This window comes from Palaemon carinicauda, chromosome 22, assembly GCF_036898095.1.
Source record: "Palaemon carinicauda isolate YSFRI2023 chromosome 22, ASM3689809v2, whole genome shotgun sequence".
Classification (NCBI taxonomy): Eukaryota; Metazoa; Arthropoda; class Malacostraca; order Decapoda; family Palaemonidae; genus Palaemon; species Palaemon carinicauda.
Window position 1 is genome coordinate 59,764,542 of NC_090746.1, and position 23,525 is coordinate 59,788,066.

The 23,525-nt window shown below is 45.3% G+C and overlaps 1 protein-coding gene across 8 annotated transcripts in view; it reads right to left on the reverse strand.

Moving 5' to 3' along the window:
* The window catches only part of Wdr59 (WD repeat domain 59), a 312,153-nt gene that overhangs the window by 240,894 nt on the left and 47,734 nt on the right, over positions 1-23,525 (reverse strand). For all 8 annotated transcript variants that reach the window (XR_011039436.1, XM_068346284.1, XM_068346280.1 and 5 more), the window contains exons 5-9: positions 16,822-17,012; positions 16,628-16,720; positions 15,238-15,477; positions 5,124-5,208; positions 4,600-4,686 (exon numbers count right to left, since the gene is read on the reverse strand). Coding sequence is in view for 7 of the 8 variants with exons in the window: in XM_068346284.1 (XP_068202385.1) it covers positions 4,600-4,686; positions 5,124-5,208; positions 15,238-15,477; positions 16,628-16,720; positions 16,822-17,012 (696 nt within the window). In the remaining variant the exon portion in view is untranslated. The remainder of the gene's footprint in view (positions 1-4,599; positions 4,687-5,123; positions 5,209-15,237; positions 15,478-16,627; positions 16,721-16,821; positions 17,013-23,525) is intronic.

The window sequence follows — 23,525 nt, forward strand, 5'->3', positions numbered from 1 at the left end:
CCAGTCGTCCAGGTAGCGAATCAGACTAATTCCCCATTCGTGAGCCCATACAGAGACAGTCGTGAAGATTCTCGTGAAGATTTGGGGCGCTGTCGACAGGCCGAAGCAGAGAGTCTTGAATTGCAAGATCTGGGTATCCCACCTCACCCGAAGGTACTTTCTGCTGGAAGGGTGAATGGTGATCTGGAAATAGGCGTCCTTGAGATCTATGGAAATCATGAAGTCTCCCTCCCTCAAGGACTCCAGGACCGACTTCGGGGTGTCCATCTTGAAGCTGGTCTTGCACACAAACTTGTTGAGGGCTGACAGATCTATGACTGGTCTCCAACCCCCCGTCGCTTTCTCCACTAGGAAGAGGCGGCTGTAGGAACCTGGGCCCGGCTGCAGCACTGTTTCCATTGCCCCTTTCGCTAACATAGTGGAGACCTCTTCTTGTAAGGTCTCCCTCTTCAAGGGGTCCTTGGGAGCTAACCACTCCGTCTGACTTGCTGGGATAAAGGGTGGAGGGTCTGCCAAGAACGGGAGCCTGTACCCCTCTTCAACACTGTTACCGTCCAGGGTTCCGCTCCGTGATTTTTCCATGCTTGTCAAAATCGTTTGAGGCATCCCTACCTACCTCCTTCTGGAGGAGCGACCTGACCGGCCTCTCCTTGAGGAAGCTGAGTGGGCTGCCCTATAGGAGGCTGGGTCTGTGGGATCGCCCCTGCGGGAGGGCTGCGAAGGGTGGGACCACCTGGCTAGGAGGGGCCCCGAGACGTCGACGGTCCATCCGGAGGAGGCCTTCTGTAAGTGGGCCTCCTCATGGTATGTGGTCTGGGAGTGTTCACTTCCTTCCGTTTAGACAGTTTCTCCACCACTTCCTCCGTCTGTTTCAAGGGAAAGAGTCCATCACCCCACACAGAAAGGTTCCTCAAGGACCTCGCCTCCCTGTCCGGTATGTGCCTGGATAATTTATTTAAGATTGTGTCCCTTCGTCGCAGAACCCAATTGGCGGATAACGCTAGGGACTAGAAGGTCAGGAACTTCAAGGCTCGTCCTCCGGAGCTGATCAGTTCCTTCAGCAGTGCTTGGTTGGACGGCACTGCAGCGTCGGGGGAAGCCTGGATGCCTACAAGTGTCGAGGCCCACCAGTCCAACCAAGAAGCGACGTTGACGAGATCTTTGGACATCTCCTCCATCATCGTAGCCTCTGATGGAGAAAAACAGATAGGAGCCGAGGAAGCCCTGTCCTCCGAAGTTCCCTGACCTAAGACTTCCAAGGAGTCTTCCAGTTTGCTGGCACCTTGTGGCTGTCCTTCCATCCAGTAGTACTTCCCCCTGGGACTTCAGCCCCTGGAGTAACTTGGAGGACCCTTGACCCTTGGAACCTTCAGCGTTTCGTGCCACAATTTTGTCAATGTGAGCACGGCCAAGTCTCACATCTCTGGCTACAGGTAGGGCTAAGGAGGGCTTCTGTTGGACTGGCTCCTCCATTAGTCTATTAAGGCTAGACCGCCAGGCATCCTCGTCCGCAGGCAGTGGTTCCTCGATCCTGAGGTGATGGCGAATCAAACCAATGACCCTCCTATAAGCGGAGTCCTCCGCTGGCGCGGTTTCAGTATCGCCGTCCGCGCCCTCCGTCCGAGGTTGAGGAACCGTACTGACCGAGGCCTTCGCACCAATCTGTGGTCTGAGGACGGGCATTGCGGAGGGGTCAGGCACCTCCGTCCTCCGTTTGCTTTTCTTCAAGGGGGAAGAGGCTTCCGTGGGTTTGCCCGACGGAGGAAGCCGTCCCTCCATATCGCTCGGCTGCCCGTCCGAAAAGGAAGCCCGTTTCGAGGTCTTATGCCTGTCGGAAGAGCTCCTTGGGTCCTTGTGAGGGTCAATTCTATGGCTGGTGGAGGCCCTTCTAGGAGGACTGTCTCTGGGAAGCCAACCCGCAGCGCTCGGGAGAGTAGTAAAGTCCGCAAGCTTACTGCGGGGAATGAGGACCCATTGCTCCTTCAGCGAAGTACTCCTCCTGGGTTTCTTCTTCGGGGACCTTGACCGCTTCCTTCCATGCCGTGACCTAGAGCGGGACCTCGAGGGGGAGCGCCATCTCCTGGATCTGTCCCTCCTCCGACGGTGTCTTCTCCACAACTCCTCCTCCGACGACAACGATAAGCCTACCTCCGAGGACTCTGACGACTCCTCGTAGCAACTCCGAGAGACGGGAACGTCCGCTTTCGCCATTTTCTGGATACCGGATGTCGAAGGCTGAAGGAAAACGTCGGGAACCGCCGATAGAGGGGCTGGGATAGATATCGGACGATCAACGTTCTGGAACCAGGACCCAAGGCCGTCCTCCCCCCTCAGAGGGGGGGCCCCGAGAACTCCCTGTAGGTCACCCTTGAGGGGGGAGGACGGCCTTGGGTCCTCTAACGGCGAATCTTCTTTTCCTGGGGCTCCTTCAGCTGCGGAGGCGCCAGAAATATAAATCCACGATGCTGGTGAAGATAAAGGGACATCCTTATTCCACATCGGGTCGTCCGAAGAGACGTGCCCCCCATGCACAAAGGCATCATCCTGTGGACCCTCACTAATAAAACTATCAGGCCCCCCACTTTCCTGTAAAGGATCAGCAACCCCAGAATCCCGAAGACGCGACTCCTGGGGAAGAACCATCGGTTTCTTCCCCGCAACGGACTTACCTCGTCCCCTACTCTGGGTAGGAGATAAAGAAGGGACCCTGTCAGACTTCTCTCTGTAGACGTCGCGGGCGAAGAAATGCTGGACTTCCTGGGCGAACGTTTAGACGACGACTTCTTCTTAGTCCCAAACTTCACCCACTCCACTTCAGTCCACGACGCACACTCCGGACACGTGTCCGAAGGAGAGCAAACTCTACCCCTGCACGAAGAGCAAAGGGAGTGCGGGTCCACCTCAGGCTTAGATAAGAACGCACCACACGATTTTCCAGCCTTAGGCCCAGGACAACGGTGATGATGCTCCATACCGCACTATCACAAAACCGCAAGACACAGGAACGCAGCGGGAAAGGATAATAAGGGCAAGAGAACACTTTACAAACAAAAGGGAAAGCACAAGGGGAAACAAGCGGACACGCGAGAACAAGGGAAAGAATAGCGGGCCACGCGGGGACCACGTGGGAGACATGAGTCGGGGACACAAAGGGTCGCACTGAGACAAGGAGAGCGTCGAGATGATGTCACGACGCGACCAGAGAACTTACTGAGGGTCGAGACCCAAGCTAATGCGCGACCTGGCTCGGGACTAGCCTCAGGGCACGTATCCTTCCGCCTGGGGTAGTCCTCATAGAAAACGGAAGTAGGGTAATCTACACAAAACTGGTCGGTTGAGAGAAGATTCCAGATACCTCCTAAGAAAGTAGTTCGAGGTAAGTCTCTGTGTTGGAACAATAGGGAGTTAAGCCATTCTAGTCCCCACAAGCTGCCTTTACGGAGATGAGATGAAGAATAATTCAAGTAGTGGCCAACTTAATTTTAGATCCTGTTTATGCACTTCTGAACAAAGGCAATAGAGGTCTTATTACATCCTCTAAAACGATTAGTGACCAAGGAAAACATAAGTAGTCTTCCTGCTCGATTTGCCGGGGCTACTATGGCTCCGTTTAAGAGTTCTAAGGGCTCATGGACGATACATGCAGCCTGGACTTCCTTTTAGATCAAGAGTGGTCCTTACTCCACTCCACAAGTGTCCTGCCAACTCTCATGAAGAGTCTGGGACCAAGCAATATCCTTACCTGGCAACTCAAAGGTGCTGAACACTTGTGGTTCCCAAGGTTGATAAGAGAACTGCAAAGACAAGAGGGTTGGGGTGTAAACAAGATTATTGCCATTAACTCCCAGATTATTTCAATACCATAATAGAGGCAAAAGTCAAATGAAAGGAAAAAACGGGAATTTTTGTTTTAGGGCAAGTATCGATATACAACCAGGTTTCAAGACAGAATCATTATGAACATTACAAAAGTTTCATAAAAATAATTACCAAAAGATAAAGTGCCTCATCCTTTTTCTTGGCATAAAAAAAGGAAAAAAAATGGGTAATATCTACAATTATTTAAATCCACTTTAGAAATGCAATCGATGAGCCCAAGATAAGCATTTCATCATTGGCCGATTTATAAAATACACTACTGTGTAGTAAAAATTACCTCTTCAAATTTCAAAATGGCATAATTCCCTTAGAATTGGGATTATCTTTCTCAGCTCACCCAAATACTAATAGGAATTTTTTCTGCATAAGAGCATTAGTTTATTATGAATACTAAAAGCAAATATTCTTGCATTGGTGAATGATTTAGACAGCAATATTAAAAAGCTTTGAATAAGCTTTGAACAAGTGTTCCCCGTCATGCACAGCAGTTGCCTAGCAACAATGCATGATGCAATTAAACCAATTTTCTTTTGATTGTTTGGTCATAGAAAACAAAACTAGGAGGAACCCATATAAATGACTCAGAAGTTTGTATCCGTGCAGGAACAAAAGAAAATTTACATGCAATGGTTTTCTAAACATAACATCATGGACTACCATATATACTTTTCCCAACATGATAACAAATGCTAATTCAATTAACGGTTCCTTACTACTTACCATCATTTATAGATTTAATGGACTCTCCTTCCAAAGCTAGTGGACTATCGTTTGGATCTAACTTCTCCATATCTGGCTCCGATTCTCCTACAAATTGGATAAAATAAAACATCTACAATCAACTTAATGGGTACTTAAAATTGAAGCCTTTATTCACTAGGTCTTGCTTGCTTTTGCTCTTTCTGTTTTTCTTCTTTTCCATGCTATTACTTCCTAGATTCAGTTGAATTTACTTCAAAATATAAACTAGTATCTATGAAATCATTAAATGCTAAAAACTGAATGTACGTTCACAAGAATCTAATCGCCAATTGGAAATATAAATGACTATTTTAATGATAGAAAAAAGTTGCATCCTTAAACTAAACACTAGATTATTTTACCCAATAAAACATATACTTCTACCACTCTAGTCCTCATTAAATTATGTTCGAATGACTTAGCATCATTACGGTTACACAACTCATTAAGGATAACTTAGAACTCATTGGTGGCAAACCAATTACAAACAAATTCTATAATACCTTGCATAATAGGTGGTTCACTAGCTAATTCACTATCTGTACTCTCCATTAGCATACTTTCATCTTCAGCTTCATGGCCACACATCTGGAAAAAAAATATACTATGAAATAATTTAACACGGAACCTTTTTTATTTTAAACCAAACTTGAATAGACACTACTAGTAATTAACAGTAAAAGTCTGGATAAATACATTATAGCAAGACTACAATGAAGAATCTATTTCTCTGATTTTCTAAGAGTTATATTCACATCAAGTATATGAAACTCTAAAGTTTGTCATCATGAATCCATCAATCACATAATCCTAAAACAAACTTTCATCACATCTAACAGCAAACAGAATATAACGAACTTTAAAATAATTTGTATTTTTCCTAACGATATAAACCTTGAGCTTTTTATAGGAAATATACTTTCGGCAAAGCTGGAAACTAGCCATAAGACTTTTAGCGAGGTATAACTACCCATCACTAGTTAGCAGGGGAGGGAGTAGTACTGGCTACCCGGCTCACACACAAACACCTGTCCTATACCACCACTTTTGACTGCAGGCAGGACTAGCAGGGGAACAGGGGATAGCAAGAGAAATATGTATAAAGAGCTCAAGGTTTGTATTAGGAAAAATATAAATTACAGCTAGGCCACTTTTTACGTGAGTTCTCCCTTCGCGATTTCACTTACACCCTACACAGAGAACCACATTACCTAATAAATAATCACATTCGCGATAAATAGTCCTGCAGCGCAATGATTTCAAATAGCTCGCGCTCCTTTCCACTGGGCGTGCTTCGTGCCACTTACCACTCTCCGACAAGCTCATCTTAGCTCTCGCTGTACACTGTACAGTTAACTCCTCGTTAATAAAGGGGTTATGGTCCTGGAGAAGTGTTAACGGAACATAATTTCTCAATAAGAAATAATGGTAATAGGGGGTGTTATGTTCCTGGACATTGAGAAAGTCTGTCTATTTTGGGATTTTGTTACTATGAAACTTGAACAAACACATTATTGATAGATTTGAAGGTCACAGACACAATAAACACACATTCTTACTCTACTTATATTTATTTTATAGTAAAATAAGTTATTACCTATGTACGAGTACATTCACACTAGGACACATTAGCCTACATTTGTCACCACTGTCGCTTGCCTCGCTCCAGTCCCCATCCTCAACCCCCTCCCTCTCTCCTTCCCTCTCCCTCTGTCGCATAGTTTTTCCTTTTAATCTCGTGATTATTTATCTAAAATTAATTTCATATCAATGATTAAATTTTTTAAGTTAAAAAAAGCAATAAACAAAACTATCCCATGTACGAACGCAGTGCTACTGCATATGCATATCAAACACATTAGCAATTTATTTTTCTTTCATTTCAGTATATAAATAACATACCATATTTTCCTTTTAATCTAATGATTGTTTATTTAAAATTAATTTTATATTAGTAAGAACATATTTACGTTAAAAATCCCAATGAACTGTACTGTGTCGTAGGTACGAATGCACAATGCTTGCTACCTAAGCATATCAAACCTTAGCAATTTATTTCTTTTTTTTATTTTGGCAATTACATGAAAAATCTTAACATATTTTTTCCTTTTAGTCTAATGGATATTTGCTACCTATGCATATTAAACATTAGCAATTTATTTCTTTATTTATTTTGGCAATTACATGAAAGATTTTGACATTTTCATTTTGATAAATAACAGATAGTAACATATTTTCATAATACTGTAAAACAAATTTTTGAACAAACTTACCCGCTGGTTATATAACAATGGCTTTAGTCCCTGACATCCGGCAGAAATTCAAAAAACTCGCGGCAATCGCAGATAGAGTTGCCAGGTGTACACTAGCCCCACCACGGGAGCTAGGCCAAACTATTCCATCCACCACCAGATTTTCCATGCCCATAGGTCTCTAGAGGGGAGGAGGGTGGGATTTTAAGTTATATAACCAGCGGGTAAGTATGTTCAAAAATTTACTTTATGAATATATAATTTTTAAACATTAAACTTACCCGCTGGTTATATAACAATGGCTGATTGACACCCTTGGTGGAGGGTCAGAGACAGCAACATTGTTGGAATATCACTTAAGAGTTAAATAAAACAAGCTTAAGGGTTCGTACCTATTAAGGAAGCTGACTTCAATGATTCTCTGCCTCATTATGTCTGCTATCCTATTGAGATCCAGCGGTCCAACCAGGGGCCTGAAGATCTCTAGGAGCTGTCAAACGGTGAAAAACCTATATGCTGACAGGACCTCAACTAAGACCCTTGTTCCGGGCACTCTCAAGGAACAAAATGACCACCTGACTAAATCAAAGATTGCGGAAGACTGTCGACCAATCTCCACATACAACCATAAAATTATATACAAGTTCCAAGAGGAGAAAAGGGTACTAGGGATTAGGGGAGTGTAGTGTTAGATCCTTCACCTACTACTGCATTCGCTGCTACGAATGGTCCCAAAGTGTAGCAGTCCTCATAAAGAGTCTGGACACATTTTAAGTAATGTGGTGCGAACACAGATTTACTCCTCCAAAAGGTTGTATCCATGATGATTTGCAGAGAACAACTTTGTTTAAAAGCTACAGAAGTTGCCACAGCTCTAACTTCATGAGTCTTAACTTTAAGCAGCTTAAGGTCCGCCTCACCACAGTGTGTGTGAGCTTCTCTAATTAAGTCTTTATGAAATATGATAAGGCGTTTTTAGACATTGGTAATGCAGGCGTCTTGACTGCACACCAAAGAGCTTCTGAATTGTCTCTTAACTCTTTAGTTCTGTCCAGATAGAACTTCAGTGCTCTAACTGGACACAGAACCTTCTCCAACTCTTCACCCACCATATCAGAGAGATAAGCAATCTCGAAAGATTTTGGCCATGGGTGAGGAGGACATTCGTTTTTGGCCAGATATTCAAGATACAAGGAGCATATGGCTTTTCCGTTTCTGAAGCCAATGTTCTTGCTAAAAGCGTGAACTTCACTAATTCTCTTAGCTGTTGCTAGGCTTACTAAAAATAGTGTCTTTAAAGTCAGATCTTTAAAGGAAGCCAATTGCAAAGGTTCGAATCTGTCACTCTTGAGGAATTTTAAAACCACATCTAAATTCCAGGCTGGTGATTTCTGTTGATGCTTCTTAGAGGTTTCAAAAGATCTGAGAAGATCCTGAAGGTCCTTGTTATTAGAGAGATCTAAATCACTGTGCCTGAAGACAGACGCCAGCATACTCCAGTACCCCTTGATGGTCGGAGGAAAAATTGTGCTTTCTTCTAAGCTCTAAAAAGAAATTGGCAATTTGAGTTACAGAAGTACTGGATGAAGAAACTGAGTTAGTTCTACACCATCCTCTAAAAACCTCCCACTTGAACTGATAAACCTTGATGGTAGAAGTCCTCCTTGCTCTAGCAATAGTCTTGGCTGCCTCCTTCGAAAATCCTCTAGATCTTGCGAGTTTTTCAATAGTCTGAAGGCAGTCAGACGTAGAGCTTGGAGGTTTAGATGGTTTCTTGCCAAGTAAGGTTATTTGAGAAGATCTATTCTCAATGGCAGGCTTCTTGGAACGTCCACCATCCATTCCAGTACCTCTGTGAACCAACCTCTTGACGGCCAGAAGGGAGCTACTAGAGTCAACCTGGTTCCCTCGTGAGACACGAACTTCTGTAATACCTTGTACAGCACTTTGATAGGAGGGAACGCGTACACATCCAGGTGAGACTAATCCATCAGGAACGCGTTTGTGTGTCGCTTCGAGGTCCGGAACTAGAGAGCAATAAGTCTCCAGTCTTTTCGTTTTTGAGGTCGCGAATAGATCTATGAGTAGGCGACCCCAAATCCACCAAAGTTTCTTGCATACATCCAGATGCAATGTCCACTCCGTGGGAAGAACCTGATTCCTCCTGCTGAGGCCGTCTGCCATCACGTTCTCCTCTCCCTGTATGAATCTTGTCAACAGGGATATCTTCCTTTGCTTTGCCCATACGAGAAGAGTTCTTGTTATTTCATAAAGTGGCCTCGAGTGCATCCCACCTTGTTTTGCTATGTACGCCAATGCTGTGGTGTTGTCGGCATTAACTTGTACTTCTTTGTTTAGTACTAACTTCTCGAAACCTTTGAGAGCCAACAGGATTGCCAACAGCTCCTTTTGATTGATGTGGAGGCTTCCTTGTTCCCTTGTCCACAGACCTGAGATCTCTGACTTTCCCAGTGTTCCTCCCCACCCTGAGTCCGCATGTCGGAAAACACAAGGTCTGGGTTCTTTTGCTCCAACGAGAGACCTTCCTGAAGTCTGTTTATGTTGCTCCACCACTGAAGGCACTCTTTTATTGGTTCCCTAAGGGGAATGTTTTCCTTGTCGAGGCTGTCCTCTTTGTTCCAATGGTAATTGAGATGGAACATAAGCGTCAGCACCGCGGTGCGCGCGATCAAGTCGTTCGGTATGTTTGTCCACCTGACGATCACTAATATTGCGCTCAACGTCACGTCCGTGTGCATGTCGAACCGTATCTGACTGACGTTGGGCATCACGGTATGTTTGACATTCGACGTCACGCTCAGCTGCCTGGCGCTTGTCACTGCGCCTGGAAGGATGACGCTCGACGTCACGCTTGGCCGCTTGACGTTTGTTATCAAGAGAAGCAGATACTCTATGAGAAATAGCAGCCTTATCACGCTGTTCAACATCACGTATGTTGGTAGGCCGCCTGTGCAACAACGCGTCTGATCAGAATCATGACGAACCACCGCTTTGCTAACAGCAGGCTGATAAGACTGCATAAAAGATGAGAGCTGCTGCTTCATGTCAAGCAGCATAGCCCAATTAGGATCAACCTTAGGTGACACAGGTGTAGAAACTTCTATTGCGAACTCGCCTTCCTTCACGCTTACATAACGCTCCACATTACAGTGATCCCTTGTTTATCGCGGTAGATAGGTTCCAGACCCGACCGCGATAGGTGAAAATCTGCAAAGTAGTGACACCATATTTACATATTTATTTAACATGTATATTCAGACTTTTAAAACCTTCCGTTGTACGTAGTACTGTTAACAAACTACCCTTTAATGTACAGAACACTTAATGCATGTACTACAGTACTCTAAACTAAAACAGGCACAAATATTAAAGGCGATTTTATATCATGCGTTTCCTAAACACGCCAAAAAGCACGATAAAAAATGGCAACCAATGTTTTGTTTACGTTTATCTCTTATCATAATGAAGAAACAAACGCATTTAGTGTACACATCTGTGTATAGGTTATTTTTGCATCGATTATATTGATTATACAGTATGTTGATTTTGTTATTACCAATGTTTTACTTAATTTTTCTTAGGACCTCCAAATGAAATGTTTTTCTTTATGACGCCGCCTGAAACGGCGACGTCATAAAGTACGCTCCATCTTCAATCGTAATAAACAAACTAAGGCATTTAACGCGCATGATGAAAGTGATAAATAATGATATTACAGTAAAAGCTTTTAGAAAATATGTTATTACAAATATTATTTACCGTATCTATATAAAATCATACATAAGTAGCAAAGCAGGAAAACAATTTACGAGAGAGAGAGAGAGAGAGAGAGAGAGAGAGAGAGAGAGAGAGAGAGAGAGAGAGAGAGAGAGAGAGAGTTGTTTTACGTATGTAAATGTAAATTTTAAACAAAAAAATAGCCCCATTTCATTTAAAATAGGTTATTACAAATATTTTATTTTATCATATTACAGTAGTCTGTATAATACTGTAAAGTTCAGTACAGTATGTTGTTGTTAGTCGTGGCAATGAAATTCTCACGAAACAAAAACACGGCATTCGATTACAACAGCTGATATTCTCTCTCTCTCTCTCTCTCTCTCTCTCTCTCTCTCTCTCTCTCTCTCTCTCTCTCTGTGTTATACAATACTTACATATGGATGAAGAAACTAAAGTTAGTTTTCTTAGTGTCAATTAAATACGAAACGAAAAAATTATGCCGAGTTTAAATCCATTTCAATCGTTGCTAAAAATACGGCATCCAATTTCATCAGCAAACCACTATTTTTTGGGAAACATCATTTTATTCTAGAAAATTGCTACTCTTTGAATAGTTAATTGCACATTAAGAAAGCGTGTACTTTTGTTTTTAAATTTCGGGTGTGTTTTAAAAATCGAGTATTGTTGACTTTTTGTTTTACTTTTGGCTGTGATCAGATCAGCTGACGTCTAGCTGCCGCTCTTGAGAGCGTACGAATACACTAACAAAGTATCGTTTATACCATTTCTTAACTTATTCAAATCGTCTATACAGTTGATATTACATAAGCACCAATGTGTTTTAACCTATCAAATTTTTTTGTTTATTACATTTAAAACAACACTCACCCACACACTCACACACACACACACACTCTCTCTCTCTCTCTCTCTCTCTCTCTCTCTCTCTCTGGGGGCTACTTTTCACTACCTCCCATTCCTTACCTCTCTCTATCTCTCTAACAAATGATATCTTTGTTGCTCCTCAAAGTTTCATTTATATTGAAAATCAATCATGATTCAATTTTCCTTACTTTCTCCAATCTCGCACCATCGGTCACATCGCGGTATTTTCGAAATTTCCGGAAAATTCGCGATATATGTATATACATGCGTTATGAAAAAAACCCGCGAAGTGGTGAATCCGCAATAGTCGAACCGCGAAGTAGCGAGGGATCACTGTATCAGAAGACGGAACCCAGTCTGGCGGAAGCAGCGGTGCATGTACCGTAACACCAGATTCAGGATAAGCTCAGACTCAGTCTGAAGTAAACCCTTGTCAACCTCTGACATCCTGTCAGGACGTTTCGGAGGAGAACCTTCAACAGACGAATGAAAACGCTCTGGCTAATCCCAATGGCTACAGCCAGGCGCTTGCGGTGACGGATCGCTCCGCTGCGCCACTACATCCGCTTTCCTCTTAAGAGGTCTGGAAGCATGACGCCAGACCTTGCCGTGCGTAGCGTCATCCGAAGATGAAGATAAAAAACTAACCTCACCTTTCCCATGGTGAGGGTAAGCGACCTGCGATGCGACAACAGGAACGCTCGAGGGGACGTCTGCGCGAGCGATGACGCCTCTCGTTCCCTTTCGCCGATCGACATTACTTCTCCCATGGGTTCAGGAGCTTGAAAGAGGTCTAAGGCTAGGTGAACGACAGGTTCGCGCAGACGCACCCTCCACATCACTGAACACATTAATAGCACTTTTAACACTAACACTTTTAAGTTGGTTAATGTCGGACAGGAGTTGGTTTCTGTCCGCCGCGAGCGATTCTACCCTTCAAATCGCTGTCATCCTATCTTTCATCATAGGTTCAGATGAAACAGTATTAGGGTCTGGATCTACTACTACAGGGGAAGAATTAGGTTCAATGACATTAGAAGCAGATAAATCTCTAAATCGAGAAGAACTACGCCTAACTCTATCCCTCTCTAATTTGCGAGAGTTGCGTTCAAAAGCTAACCACTCACTCTCGGACAATGAAATACATTCTTGACATCGATCTTCATATACACAAATTTTAACCCTACATTTAGCACAAATAGAATGGGGATCAACAGAGGCTTTTGGAAGCCGAGCCTTGCACCCTTTCACACACTTCCTATATGCAGGAGAGGGGTCGGCCATATTGAAAGTTAAACAGAGAGATCAAAAACAAGCAAGGGTAAAAAAATAATACAAATAATCCAAATCCAACAAGCATTCAAGAGAATCCGAAAGCAAGTCCAATAATGCGAAAGCCAATAACCAAAAACAATGTACATCACCAAGATCACTTGTCAAATCCAAGGTAGTTAGCAAGTGAATTCCTAACGATGTTGCCAAAAATGGCGGGAGGAGAAAATCTGGTGGTGGATGGAATAGTTTGGCCTAGCTCCCGTGGTGATTGCCGCTAGTTTTCTGAATTTCTGCCGGACGTCAGGGACTAAAGCTATTGTTATATAACCAGCGGGTAAGTCTAATGTTTAAAATTCTCTCTCTCTCTCTCGCCGCGAATTTTTTGAATTTCTGCCGGACGTCAGGGACTAAAGCCATTGTTATATAACCAGCGGGTAAGTTTAATTTCAAATCTCTCTCTCTCTCTCTCTCTCTCTCCTCTCTCTCTCTCTCTCTCTCCTCTCTCTCTCTCTCTCTCTCTCTCTGAGGCGCATCGTAAGTCATGAAAGTGAAGTTTCCGTTGAGTACTTGTCAGTTCCTGATCGTGCCTGCCCGCTGAAGCAGAGCGAACATAGGGTGAGCAGCCAAAGTAGAGGCCAAAACCTCTTGCTACCTTCCTCGCACAGGGAAACTACGTGAAGAAGGCAGCTCAAAAGTAAAATTATTAAGCATTAGGACAGCTGCCTTTAACCATACACGGCTAAAAAGGGTTGACGGGAGAGAAAGACTACGTCTTTACTCTACCGAGCCGAAATAAAAAGTGATGGTTAGTCGCTGGTGTGAGCGGGAGGGTTAACCTATCCCACTCCCCCCCTTCGCTAACTAGCAGTGGGTAGTTACACCCTGAAAAAAAGCTTATTGGCTGGTTTCAGCTTCACCGTAATACTACTCCTCAGTGAAGAACGGAAGGTTTGTATTTTGCTCAGGAACAATTGTTTTGTGCAAGAAGTGATATTTGTGTTCCATTTACTTTTTTGTGAAGTGGTATTTACATTGTAAAAAATATTGAATGAAATTGAAGCAATTTAAAGAAAAATTATCTCAATTTAGATAATATCTTTCTAAATCAAAATTACTTTACAACGATTTTCCAATTTTAATAGACTTTAGGAATAGTTATTTTTGACCAATCACTGATTCATTCCAGAATGTAACTATGCAAACCTTCCATCATCAAAAACTGCCTATATGTATGAAGATTGAGGGATATAAGCATTCAAAGCCATATCTTTCATGATATTAAGGGATTTTGCTTTATCATTAGAAAGTACGTGAAATATTAACAAACCTTAGTAATTTACTTTTGACTTCTAATAGATTTTTTTTAAGGAATATTTGGTGCTATAGTGTAACCAACATCATTAGCAGTAAAAAGGGATTTTGATGAAGGAAAAATCTATTTCTGGGCTCAACCTTCATTGCTCTGTGAAATGCTCCTTAAAGCACCATTTCAAAGGTATAAATACTGCTAAATATACCAGCAAAAAAAGTTGCATGGAATGCTAGGAATATATCCCGCTCGCTCACCCCTAAAGGGTGTCGGTATTAAAACCGGGGCGAGTGATACCACTACCAGAGATCCCTTTCCAATTAGACTTCTCCCTCCTCAAAATTCCCCGTTACTACGAGGTGTCATTCACTACAGCTACTGCCCCCCCCCCCCCCCCTTTACCACCACCACTACCTAACCTTCTCCCATCATTCCTTGTTAGCACCCGTGAACGTTCAGACGTGTTTTTCGTAGCTCTGTGTTATTTTACATATAATAAATTCAAGTGGAATAAATAGAAAGGCAAATAAAATAATATACTGAAAAAAGCATGCCTCGAATATTTCAACCTTCAGAAATTCTGGTTTGGCAAAAATGGGATAAAATAGACATTTAAAATTAAAATTTCAGCTGGCATCCACCCTACCCAATAGCACCACCCTATGGTCTAACTATTCCCACTGGATGCCTGTCTCTAACATATAAAATCACTTTCTAGACCACTTTTTACTATGTACAGTGAAACTTCTAATTATACACTATGATGTTTGCGCACTGTTTTCAAGGTATTAGGTTGGCCAAGGTACCAATCTCCCATTGAGATACGGATGACAAGGGAACTGGCACCCCGTTACTCTGGCCAGACTCATAATAACCATTAATTAAAACTTTCCACACACAAGTCTCTTGGTTAATATTAACTGAATGCAATAAATTATTTCTGTTGTATTTCTATTGCTTCTAGATTAAAAGTACTGTATGTGCATATGGTAAGCAAAATAAATTGCAAGGCTATGTGTAGGACCGTTGCCTTCACTACATTACGAAATTTTCAGTATCTTCATATAGAAGTTAATCAAATCAATAACAAGCACCTCATCAAAAAATTTGTTCTGCTAAATATTATGGAACACAAAACTATTAAATTTTACTCACTCTTTGTAACTGATGATCAATATTCCATATACGAAGGCTATGATCACGAGCCCAAGACACCATCTGGATGTCTCCAGGATTACTTAGGCTTTGCCTCCATTCAAACTCCAAGACAACATCTGTATGGCCAACAAAAGTATGAGCTGGTGCACCAACATCAGTCACAGACCATAAAAGTAACGAGTTTTCACCCCTCCTTAATTGCGGCATTACAACCGTAACTACTCCTTCTCCGAAAGGCTGAAAAGCAAATGTTCATTAGAAAACAGTCTCTACAAAAGGATGAAAGACAGAGAAATTTAATACATAATAGTCTCATAATCACGTAAACCAAAGTCCAATAGTTTAACTCCAATAAAATTCAAATTACAGCTATCTAACAAAATATAAGACAAACCAAACAGGTAAATAAGAAATAAAGTTCAGCCCATTCTTCTATTAATCAACATTTCACAAGAATATGTTCTACTACAATCTGAATTGATTTTGTTTTCTTTAATTTCAGCCAAATCAAAAGTAGAACACAACCACATTTCATAGTAATTTAATTCTTTCAATTCTACATTCATTTCACAAAAATTAAATTTAAGGCTATCATGTTACAGAGAGTAGCAAGTAAAAATCTGAAGTCATAAGCAGCAAAAAAACTGATTGACCAAAAATATTATCTATGCAAGCACAAATCAAAATTATTGTCTACTTAAATTTAATCTGAAATCATGGACCAAAAGTGATCATTAAACCAAACATATAAAATGAGATTTTTTTTTTCAAAAACAACAAAATATATTCATGGCCTCATTCCTTTTTCATATCAGCACATTTTGTAACATTGACTCTTGTTAATACTTCAAAATACCTGTATGTTAGCTTCATCTGTCATTATTCTCACAGTACTGGTACAAGTATCTTTCACATCTTTATTTCATGTTTTAGAGTCACACAAAAATGTAATAGATGAATACCATTTCTTTAGAGTGAGTTCAGAAAGGAGTATAAGATAAAAAAAATTTAATTTTACGTCTAACCTCAAAGTGAAGAGCCGACGTAAAAATCTTTATGATACTCACAGCCACCCAAAAGCTCCTCAACTTATAAGATTTGTTCTTGTATGAGTCATATAAATTAATTCTATTGTTATGCTACATTTATAGATTTGATACATTTTATACTTGAAACTAAAAATCTATCAAACTAAATTATAGGCATTACATTTTAATTTAGGCTATATGTTACATAGAACTATGGACAGCTCTGAGATATCCTGAATGTTCAACTCCGTCTATACTGTAGGGTCTTTGTTAATTATATGATGGCCAGATCTCAAAAGCATCTTATAGGTTTAGCAAGGGCATATTTGGACAATGAACAATACCTTTTTAAAACTTACTGTATATTTTGCACGCCATACAGGTGAATGTGTATTAATGAAGTTTTCCTCTTTCCTTGCATTCGTTATGTCGAAAAATTTCACAGAACAATCCTGAAAAAAAAATAAATATAAGAATCTTAATACAAAAGTGACAAAAAAAAAAAAAAAATGCAAATGCAATATAATTTAGAGAGAGAGAGAGGGAGACTTACATTAGATGCAGATACCAAGTGATGCTCATGATTTGGAGACCAATCTAAGCCATTTATTTTGGATAAATGAGCTGATATGTAGTGAAGAGGCTGACTAGTCTTCCTGTCATCCCACACTCTTATGTCGCAATCATGACCGGATGCCAGAAAATGTTGATTGATTTTATTCCACTTGACCTGAGTAGCACCGGCTGAAATGGAATTTCCAGGTAAAATACAATGCTATTCTGTATACAATTGCCTTACAAGAGGTAATCACTTTTACTCTGAATACTCCAAGTACCATGTTTGGATTTATTAAGGCAGTAATTTGTTTGCAATAACTGAGAACTTTTAATTCTATTTGACGAATTCGGAAATAATTTGTATTTTTCCTAACCATACAAACCTTAGCTATTTACATAGGGTATTACTTTCGGCGTAGCTGAAATGACGAGCCATTAGATTTTTAACGAGGTTAACTACCCCCACGATAGTTAGCAAGGGGGTAGAGGAGGGGTAGCTAGCTACCCCTTCCCCCCCACACACTGGTGAACTGCTTCACTTCACTTAGAGGTAGGACTTGTCTTGGGGGACAGGTCTGGCGGGCAAATATGTGTAAATAGCTAAGGTTTGTATGGTTAGGAAAAATACAAATTATCTCCGAATTTGTCATCTGTTCCGTAACCGAAATACAAACCACGCTATTTACATAGGGTGACTTAACCCTTAGGTAGGGTGTAAAGTCCCAGCCTTACTGGCTTTGGCTTTGCCCGGGGACCCAGAATCCGAGTGAGCAGCACTCGAGAAAGAGTCCCTGCACCTCGCAAGTTCCTTGCTCCGCAAGGAATGTGCGGCCTACATAAGCTTGTGTGTGGAGGAATGAAGTGTGACTTGTCCTAGGAAGTTGACCTGAAGTCCTTTAGATGGAATTCTAGGCTAGGACGTTCCCAATACCACCTCGTCAGGGTATGGGGGACGCGACAGTATTATCTTAATACTAGGAACACAAGGAAGCATGGTTTACCTGCAGAGGTTTGAGGTCAGCTATGCAGAGAACCCAGGATGCTGCTTTCCCCAAGAGAGGGGAGGATGAAGAAAGTAGTAAGGGCCAGACATACTTTTTCATTCATGCAGTCTAAAACTGGGTAACAATGCCCTCAACCTTCTGCTACCTGTCCATTAAGGAGCCTGAGGTTAGACCAGCTGTTGTGCAGCCACCACAGGGCCAATAGAAAATGTATCGAGACTCCTGTGGGTCACATCCTGCAGGTGGTGGGCTGTGAAGGTCGTTTGATGCTTCCAGACCCCAGCTTGCAGCACTTGCGTCACCGAGAAGTTTCTCTTGAATGCCAGGGACGTTGCGATGCCTCTGACATCGTGTGCTCTGGGGCGACGTGACGGAGGAGGATCTGGATTCAAGGCGTGATGGATGCCCCTTCGTATCCAAGCAGAGATGGTATTCTTGGTGACCCTCCTCTTCGTCCTTCCCGTGCTCACAAACAGGGCTTGCACGCGGGGACGGACTGCAGCTGTTCTCTTCAGTTAACACCTCAGATTCCTTACTGGGCATAGTAGCAGATGCTCTGGGTCACTTGTTACAGAACGGAGACTCGAAACACTGAAGGAGTCGAACCGTGGGTACGACACTCCAGGGTTCTGAGTCTTAGATACAAACTCAGGGACGAACCTGAACGTTACCTCCCCCCATCCCCTTGAATGGGCGATGTCGTATGAGAGACCATGAAGTTCACTGACCCGCTTGGCTAACGCCAAAGCGAGCAGGAACACCATCTTCCAAGTCAGGTGTTGATCAGAAGCCTGGCGTAATGGTTCGAACGGAGGTTTCTTAAGAGCCCTGAGGACCCGAACCACGTTCCATGGAGGAGGTCTCACTTCCGACTGAGGGCAGGTAAGTTCGTAGCTTCCGATGAGTAATGAAAGTTCCAGCGAGGAAGAAATGTCTACTCCTTTCAGCCTGAAGGCTAAGCTTAAGGCTGAGCGATAGCCTTTCACCGCCGAGACTGAAAGGCGCATTTCCTCCCGCAAATACACGAGAAACTCCGCTATTGCTGGAATAGTGGCATCGGGGGGAGAGATACCCCTTCCACGACACCAACCACAAAAGACACTCCACTTCGCCTGGTAGACCCCTGCGGATGATTTTCGCAGGTGTCGAGACATCCTTTCCGCAACTTGTTGCGAAAAGCCTCTCTCAGTGAGGAGACGCTGGATAGTCTCCAGGCGTGAAGCCGAAGCGAAGCTACGGCCTTGTGGAAAATGTTGCAGTGTGGTTGCTTGAGTAGCTCGTGTCGTGGGGGAAGTTCTCTCGGGAGTTCCGTCAGGAGCTGCAGAAGGTCCGGGAACCACTCTGCATGATGCCATAGCGGAGCTATTAAGGTCATTGACAGATTGACCGATAGTCTGGTCTTGTTGAGCACCCTTCTCATCAGACAGAACGGTGGGAAAGCGTAGACGTCGATGTTGTCCCACCGTTGTTGGAAGGCATCTTGCCAGAGTGCCTTGGGGTCCGGGACTGGGGAGCAGTACAGCGGAAGCTTGAAGTTCAAAGCTGTCGCGAACAGGTCCACTGTCGGGGAACCCTACAAAGTCAGGACTTTGTTGGCTACTTGAGGATCCAAAGACCACTCGGTACTCACTAACTGCGATGCTCTGCTCAGACTGTCGGCGAGCACATTCCTTTTGCCAGGAATGAAGCGAGCCAATAGTGGAATCGAGTGGACTTCGGTCCACCTCAGTATCTCTACTGCAAGATGGGATAGCTGTTGTGAAAAGGTACCTCCCTGCTTGTTGATATAAGCCACTACTGTGGTGTTGTCGGTCATCACCACCACAGAGTGGCCCGCCAGGGTCTGTTGGAACTGTTGAAGGGCCAGATAAACGGCCTTCATTTCTAGCAGATTGATGTGGAGGTACTTTTCTGATTCTGACCATAGGCCTGAGATCCTCTAGTTTAGAATGTGGGCTCCCCACCCTTCTTTTGACGTGTCCGAGAACAGCATCAAATCCGGTGGGAGGACGAGAAGATCCACTCCCTTTCGAAGGTTTTCGTCGGTCAGCCACCACTGCAGGTCCGTCCGTTCCGCAGGTCCGTCCGTTCCGCAGGTCCCATAGGGACAAGTGTGTCCGGGGAATCGTTGCCTTGATTCCACCGGGACTTGAGCCGCCATTGCAGAGATCTCATCCTGAGGCGGCTGTTCGGAACTAGACGGGCCAAGGAGGCCAGGTGACCTAGGAGACATAACCAAGATTGGGCTGGAAGCTCCTCTCGTCCGAGGAAAGGCCTTGCGACCCTCCTCAGCCTTGCTATCCTGTCGTCTGATGGGAAGGCTTTGTGGAGATTGGTGTCTAATATCATGCCTAGATATACCAGTCGTTGAGTTGGAAGCAGAGAAGACTTCTCGAGATTTACCATGATCCCCAGATCTTGGCAAACCTCCAGAAGCTTGTCTCGGTGACGAAGAAGGGTCGACTCCGAGTCTGCCAGGATCAGCCAGTCGTCCAGATAGCGAAGGAGACGGATGGCGATCCTGTGTGCCCACGAAGATATCAGGGTGAACACATTGGTGAACACCTGAGGTGCTGTGGAGAGACCGAAACACAGCACCTTGAACTGGTAGATCTTGTTGTCTAGGCTGAATCTCAAGTACTTCCTGGAAGACGGATGGATTGGGATCTGGAAGTACGCGTCCTTCAGATCCAGTGTACACATGAAGTCTTGCGGTCTCACTGCAAGTTTGACCGTGTCTGCTGTCTCCATGCTGAACGAAGTTTGCTTGACAAACTTGTTCAGAGCTGAGAGGTCGATGACAGGTCTCCAGCCTCCAGACGCCTTCTTTGCAAGAAAGAGTCGACTGAAGAAGCCTGGGGAGCCGTCGACGACCTCCTGGAGAGCATCCTTCTTGAGCATGGTCTTAACTTCTGCCCGAAGGGCTAGCCCCTTTGCCGATCCCATGGCATAGGAGCTCAACGACACTGGATTCGCTGTCAGGGGAGGAAGATATGTTATGAACGGGATGCGATATCCTTGGCTGATCACAGAGATCGTCCAGGAATGGGCCCGGTGTTGCTGCCACCTGTCCGCGCAACTTTGCAGGCATCCCCTCACTGGTGGACATGCAGGGGGATTGCCAATCCTAGCGTTTACGGCCTCGGCCGCTCCCCCTAGGATTCCTACCTCCCCTGGAGGACTTTCCGCCCTTCTTGTTTTTGACAGGAAAGGGCTACTGCTTAGACACCTTTGCCTTTGCTGCCAGAGCCTGTTTCGATGTCCTAGACTGACGAGGCTACTGATGTTGTTGTTGAGGAGCTGGAGGCTTGTATGGCCGAGATGTAAGGGCCCTTTGGAGGAGCGAATCGTGATTCGACTTCCTCCACCTCTCAGCTGTCCGTTCCACATCCTTGGGCTCAAACAAACTCTCTCCAAGGATGGAGGAGTGTCTGAGCTTGCCGACATCCATGGCTGGGACTTTCGAGTGGAACCTCTTGGTCACCGCATCACGACGTTTTAAGATCAAGTTTGCCCACAAGTTCGAAACTTGGTGAGCCATGAACTCGATGGTGCGCGTGCCCGAGAGGAGGAAAGTCTCTATGGCCCTCCTGGTGCTCTCCTTGGACAAGTCCTCGGATCGCAACAGGATGCCCAGAGACCCCAGCCAGATATCCAGCCACGAAGTGTCCATCATGGCACACTTTGCGACCTTCTCCTGGCTTAGGATCTCCGTAGCCGAGAATGTCACCTGCCGGGCGGAGAGTTTCTCGAGAGAAATTCCCCTAGAGAGCTCTTCCACAGAGTGGTGGAGGGGAAGAGCTAAACAAGACTCCCCCATGATTTCGAAGTACTTCCTCTATTGTACACGAGGAGGTGGGAGGAGTTTGTTCCCGGCAGAGGAACGGCTGGAGGAGGAGAGTTCGGAGAGCTGGCCCTCAACCTTGTCTCTGGCACTCTTCACTCCCTGGGACCAGGGCAGAGCCACGCTGGCATTTGGGAGTTTCTGGGTACCGTAGACTTGGTCCAGGACCGTATCCTTGCCTTCGCGGGGGGGCGGTCTCGGGGTCCTTGAATCCGTTGAGTTGCCTCATTAGACTCAGGACCTGCCAGAAGGCATGCTCCGACTCATGGTGCTCTCCTCCTTGTGGACTGGCAGCAAGGTCTCCTGTCCCCAGTAGCCCTACTTGGGGGGACACGTAGACGTTCTCCTGGGATCTTGCTGGTTCTGGTCGAATTCGGGATGAAGACTTAGGAACAGTCTTCGAGTCCTTGGGCTCCCTCCTGGGAGGGATACAGGACTCAAGCAACGAAGTCTGGGGGCTCCTCTCCACGCGAGATGGTTCTCTTCCTCGAGGTGGGGTTCCTCCCATTGGTGCCGTGGGAGAATTCCTCCCCTCGCTGGATTCTTCGTCCACAGGTGAAGGAGAAGGCGTCTGCGAGGGGGAAGGGGCCTTCCTAACGGACTTCTTGGGAGCCATCTTAACCCTAAGAGAAGTCACCACGAAGTCCCCTCCTCTCCTTCTCTTCAGCGGGGACGAGGCTGCCGTTGGTTTCAGTCCCAGATCAGCGAGGGCCGACTTCATAGCCTGCACGACCGCTTTGATCAGGGACCCGAACCAAGGCTGACGGCTGACGGACACAGTGTCAGCGACTCCCGCTGGAGGGAAGAGGATCGGCTGATCCTAGGAGTGGACACCACGGGGCCTGCCTGAAAAGAAAAAGAATGTTGCCTAGACCTCTCTGAAGATTCTTCCTGCTACTGGACGTGCGCAGCTCTGCGCTTACGGGATGGAGATCGTGAGGACGATGATCTGGAAGCACGTGCTCCAGAAGACTCGCAAGGTTGGGCGCGCTGCGAAACCTGGCGGGAATCGCGGTTGAGATCACGCTGGCGCTCGCGCGATGGTAAATTCGCTGGTTCGCGCGCGGGCGAATGTTGGCGCGCATGCACGCAGAGATGAAGGCGCGGGTGAGAGGGCGAGAGGGCGGGTGAGAGGGCGCGTGGGCAAGTGGGCGCGCTGGCGAGTGGGCGCGCAGGTGAAGGTGCGCGCGGTTGTAAGGGCGAGCGCTGGCGGTCGCGAGAACGATGGCGCGTAGGCGAGCGATGGCGCGTTGGCAAGCGATGACGCGTTGGCGAGCGATGGCGCGTTGGCGAGCGATGGCGCGTTGGCGAGCGATGGCGAGCGATGGCGCGTTGGCGAGCGATGGCGCGTTGGCGAGCGATGGCGCGTTGGCGAGCGTTGGCGACGATGGCGCGTTGGCGAGCGATGGCGCGTTGGCGAGCGATGGCGCGTTGGCGAGCGATGGCGCATAGGGCGAACAGGCGAGTTAGCGCGTCGGAGACCTATGGCGATCTGGAGCGTGGGCGCGTTGCCGAGCGCTTGCACTCAGGTGAGGGATCGCGAGGGAACGTAGGAGATTGCTGGCGCGCAAGAGATCATTGGCGCACAGTTGCGCAGTCAAAAGGTACTAGCTGGGGCGCAGGACCAAAAGGTGAGGTTGCGCGCAAAGGCGAACGCTCGTGGGCGGGCACAGAAGACATCTCGTGGGCGCGCAGGGATACGTATTGCTTTAGAAGTGCGCGCGATGGCGCGCAGGCGATGGTTGGCGCGTGGGCGAGCTCTGCGGGCGCGTAGGTGAACGTCGGCGAGGAAATCGTGGGCGCGCGGGTGAACGTTGGCGCGCATCAGGAACAGTGCACGCAGTTGTGCGC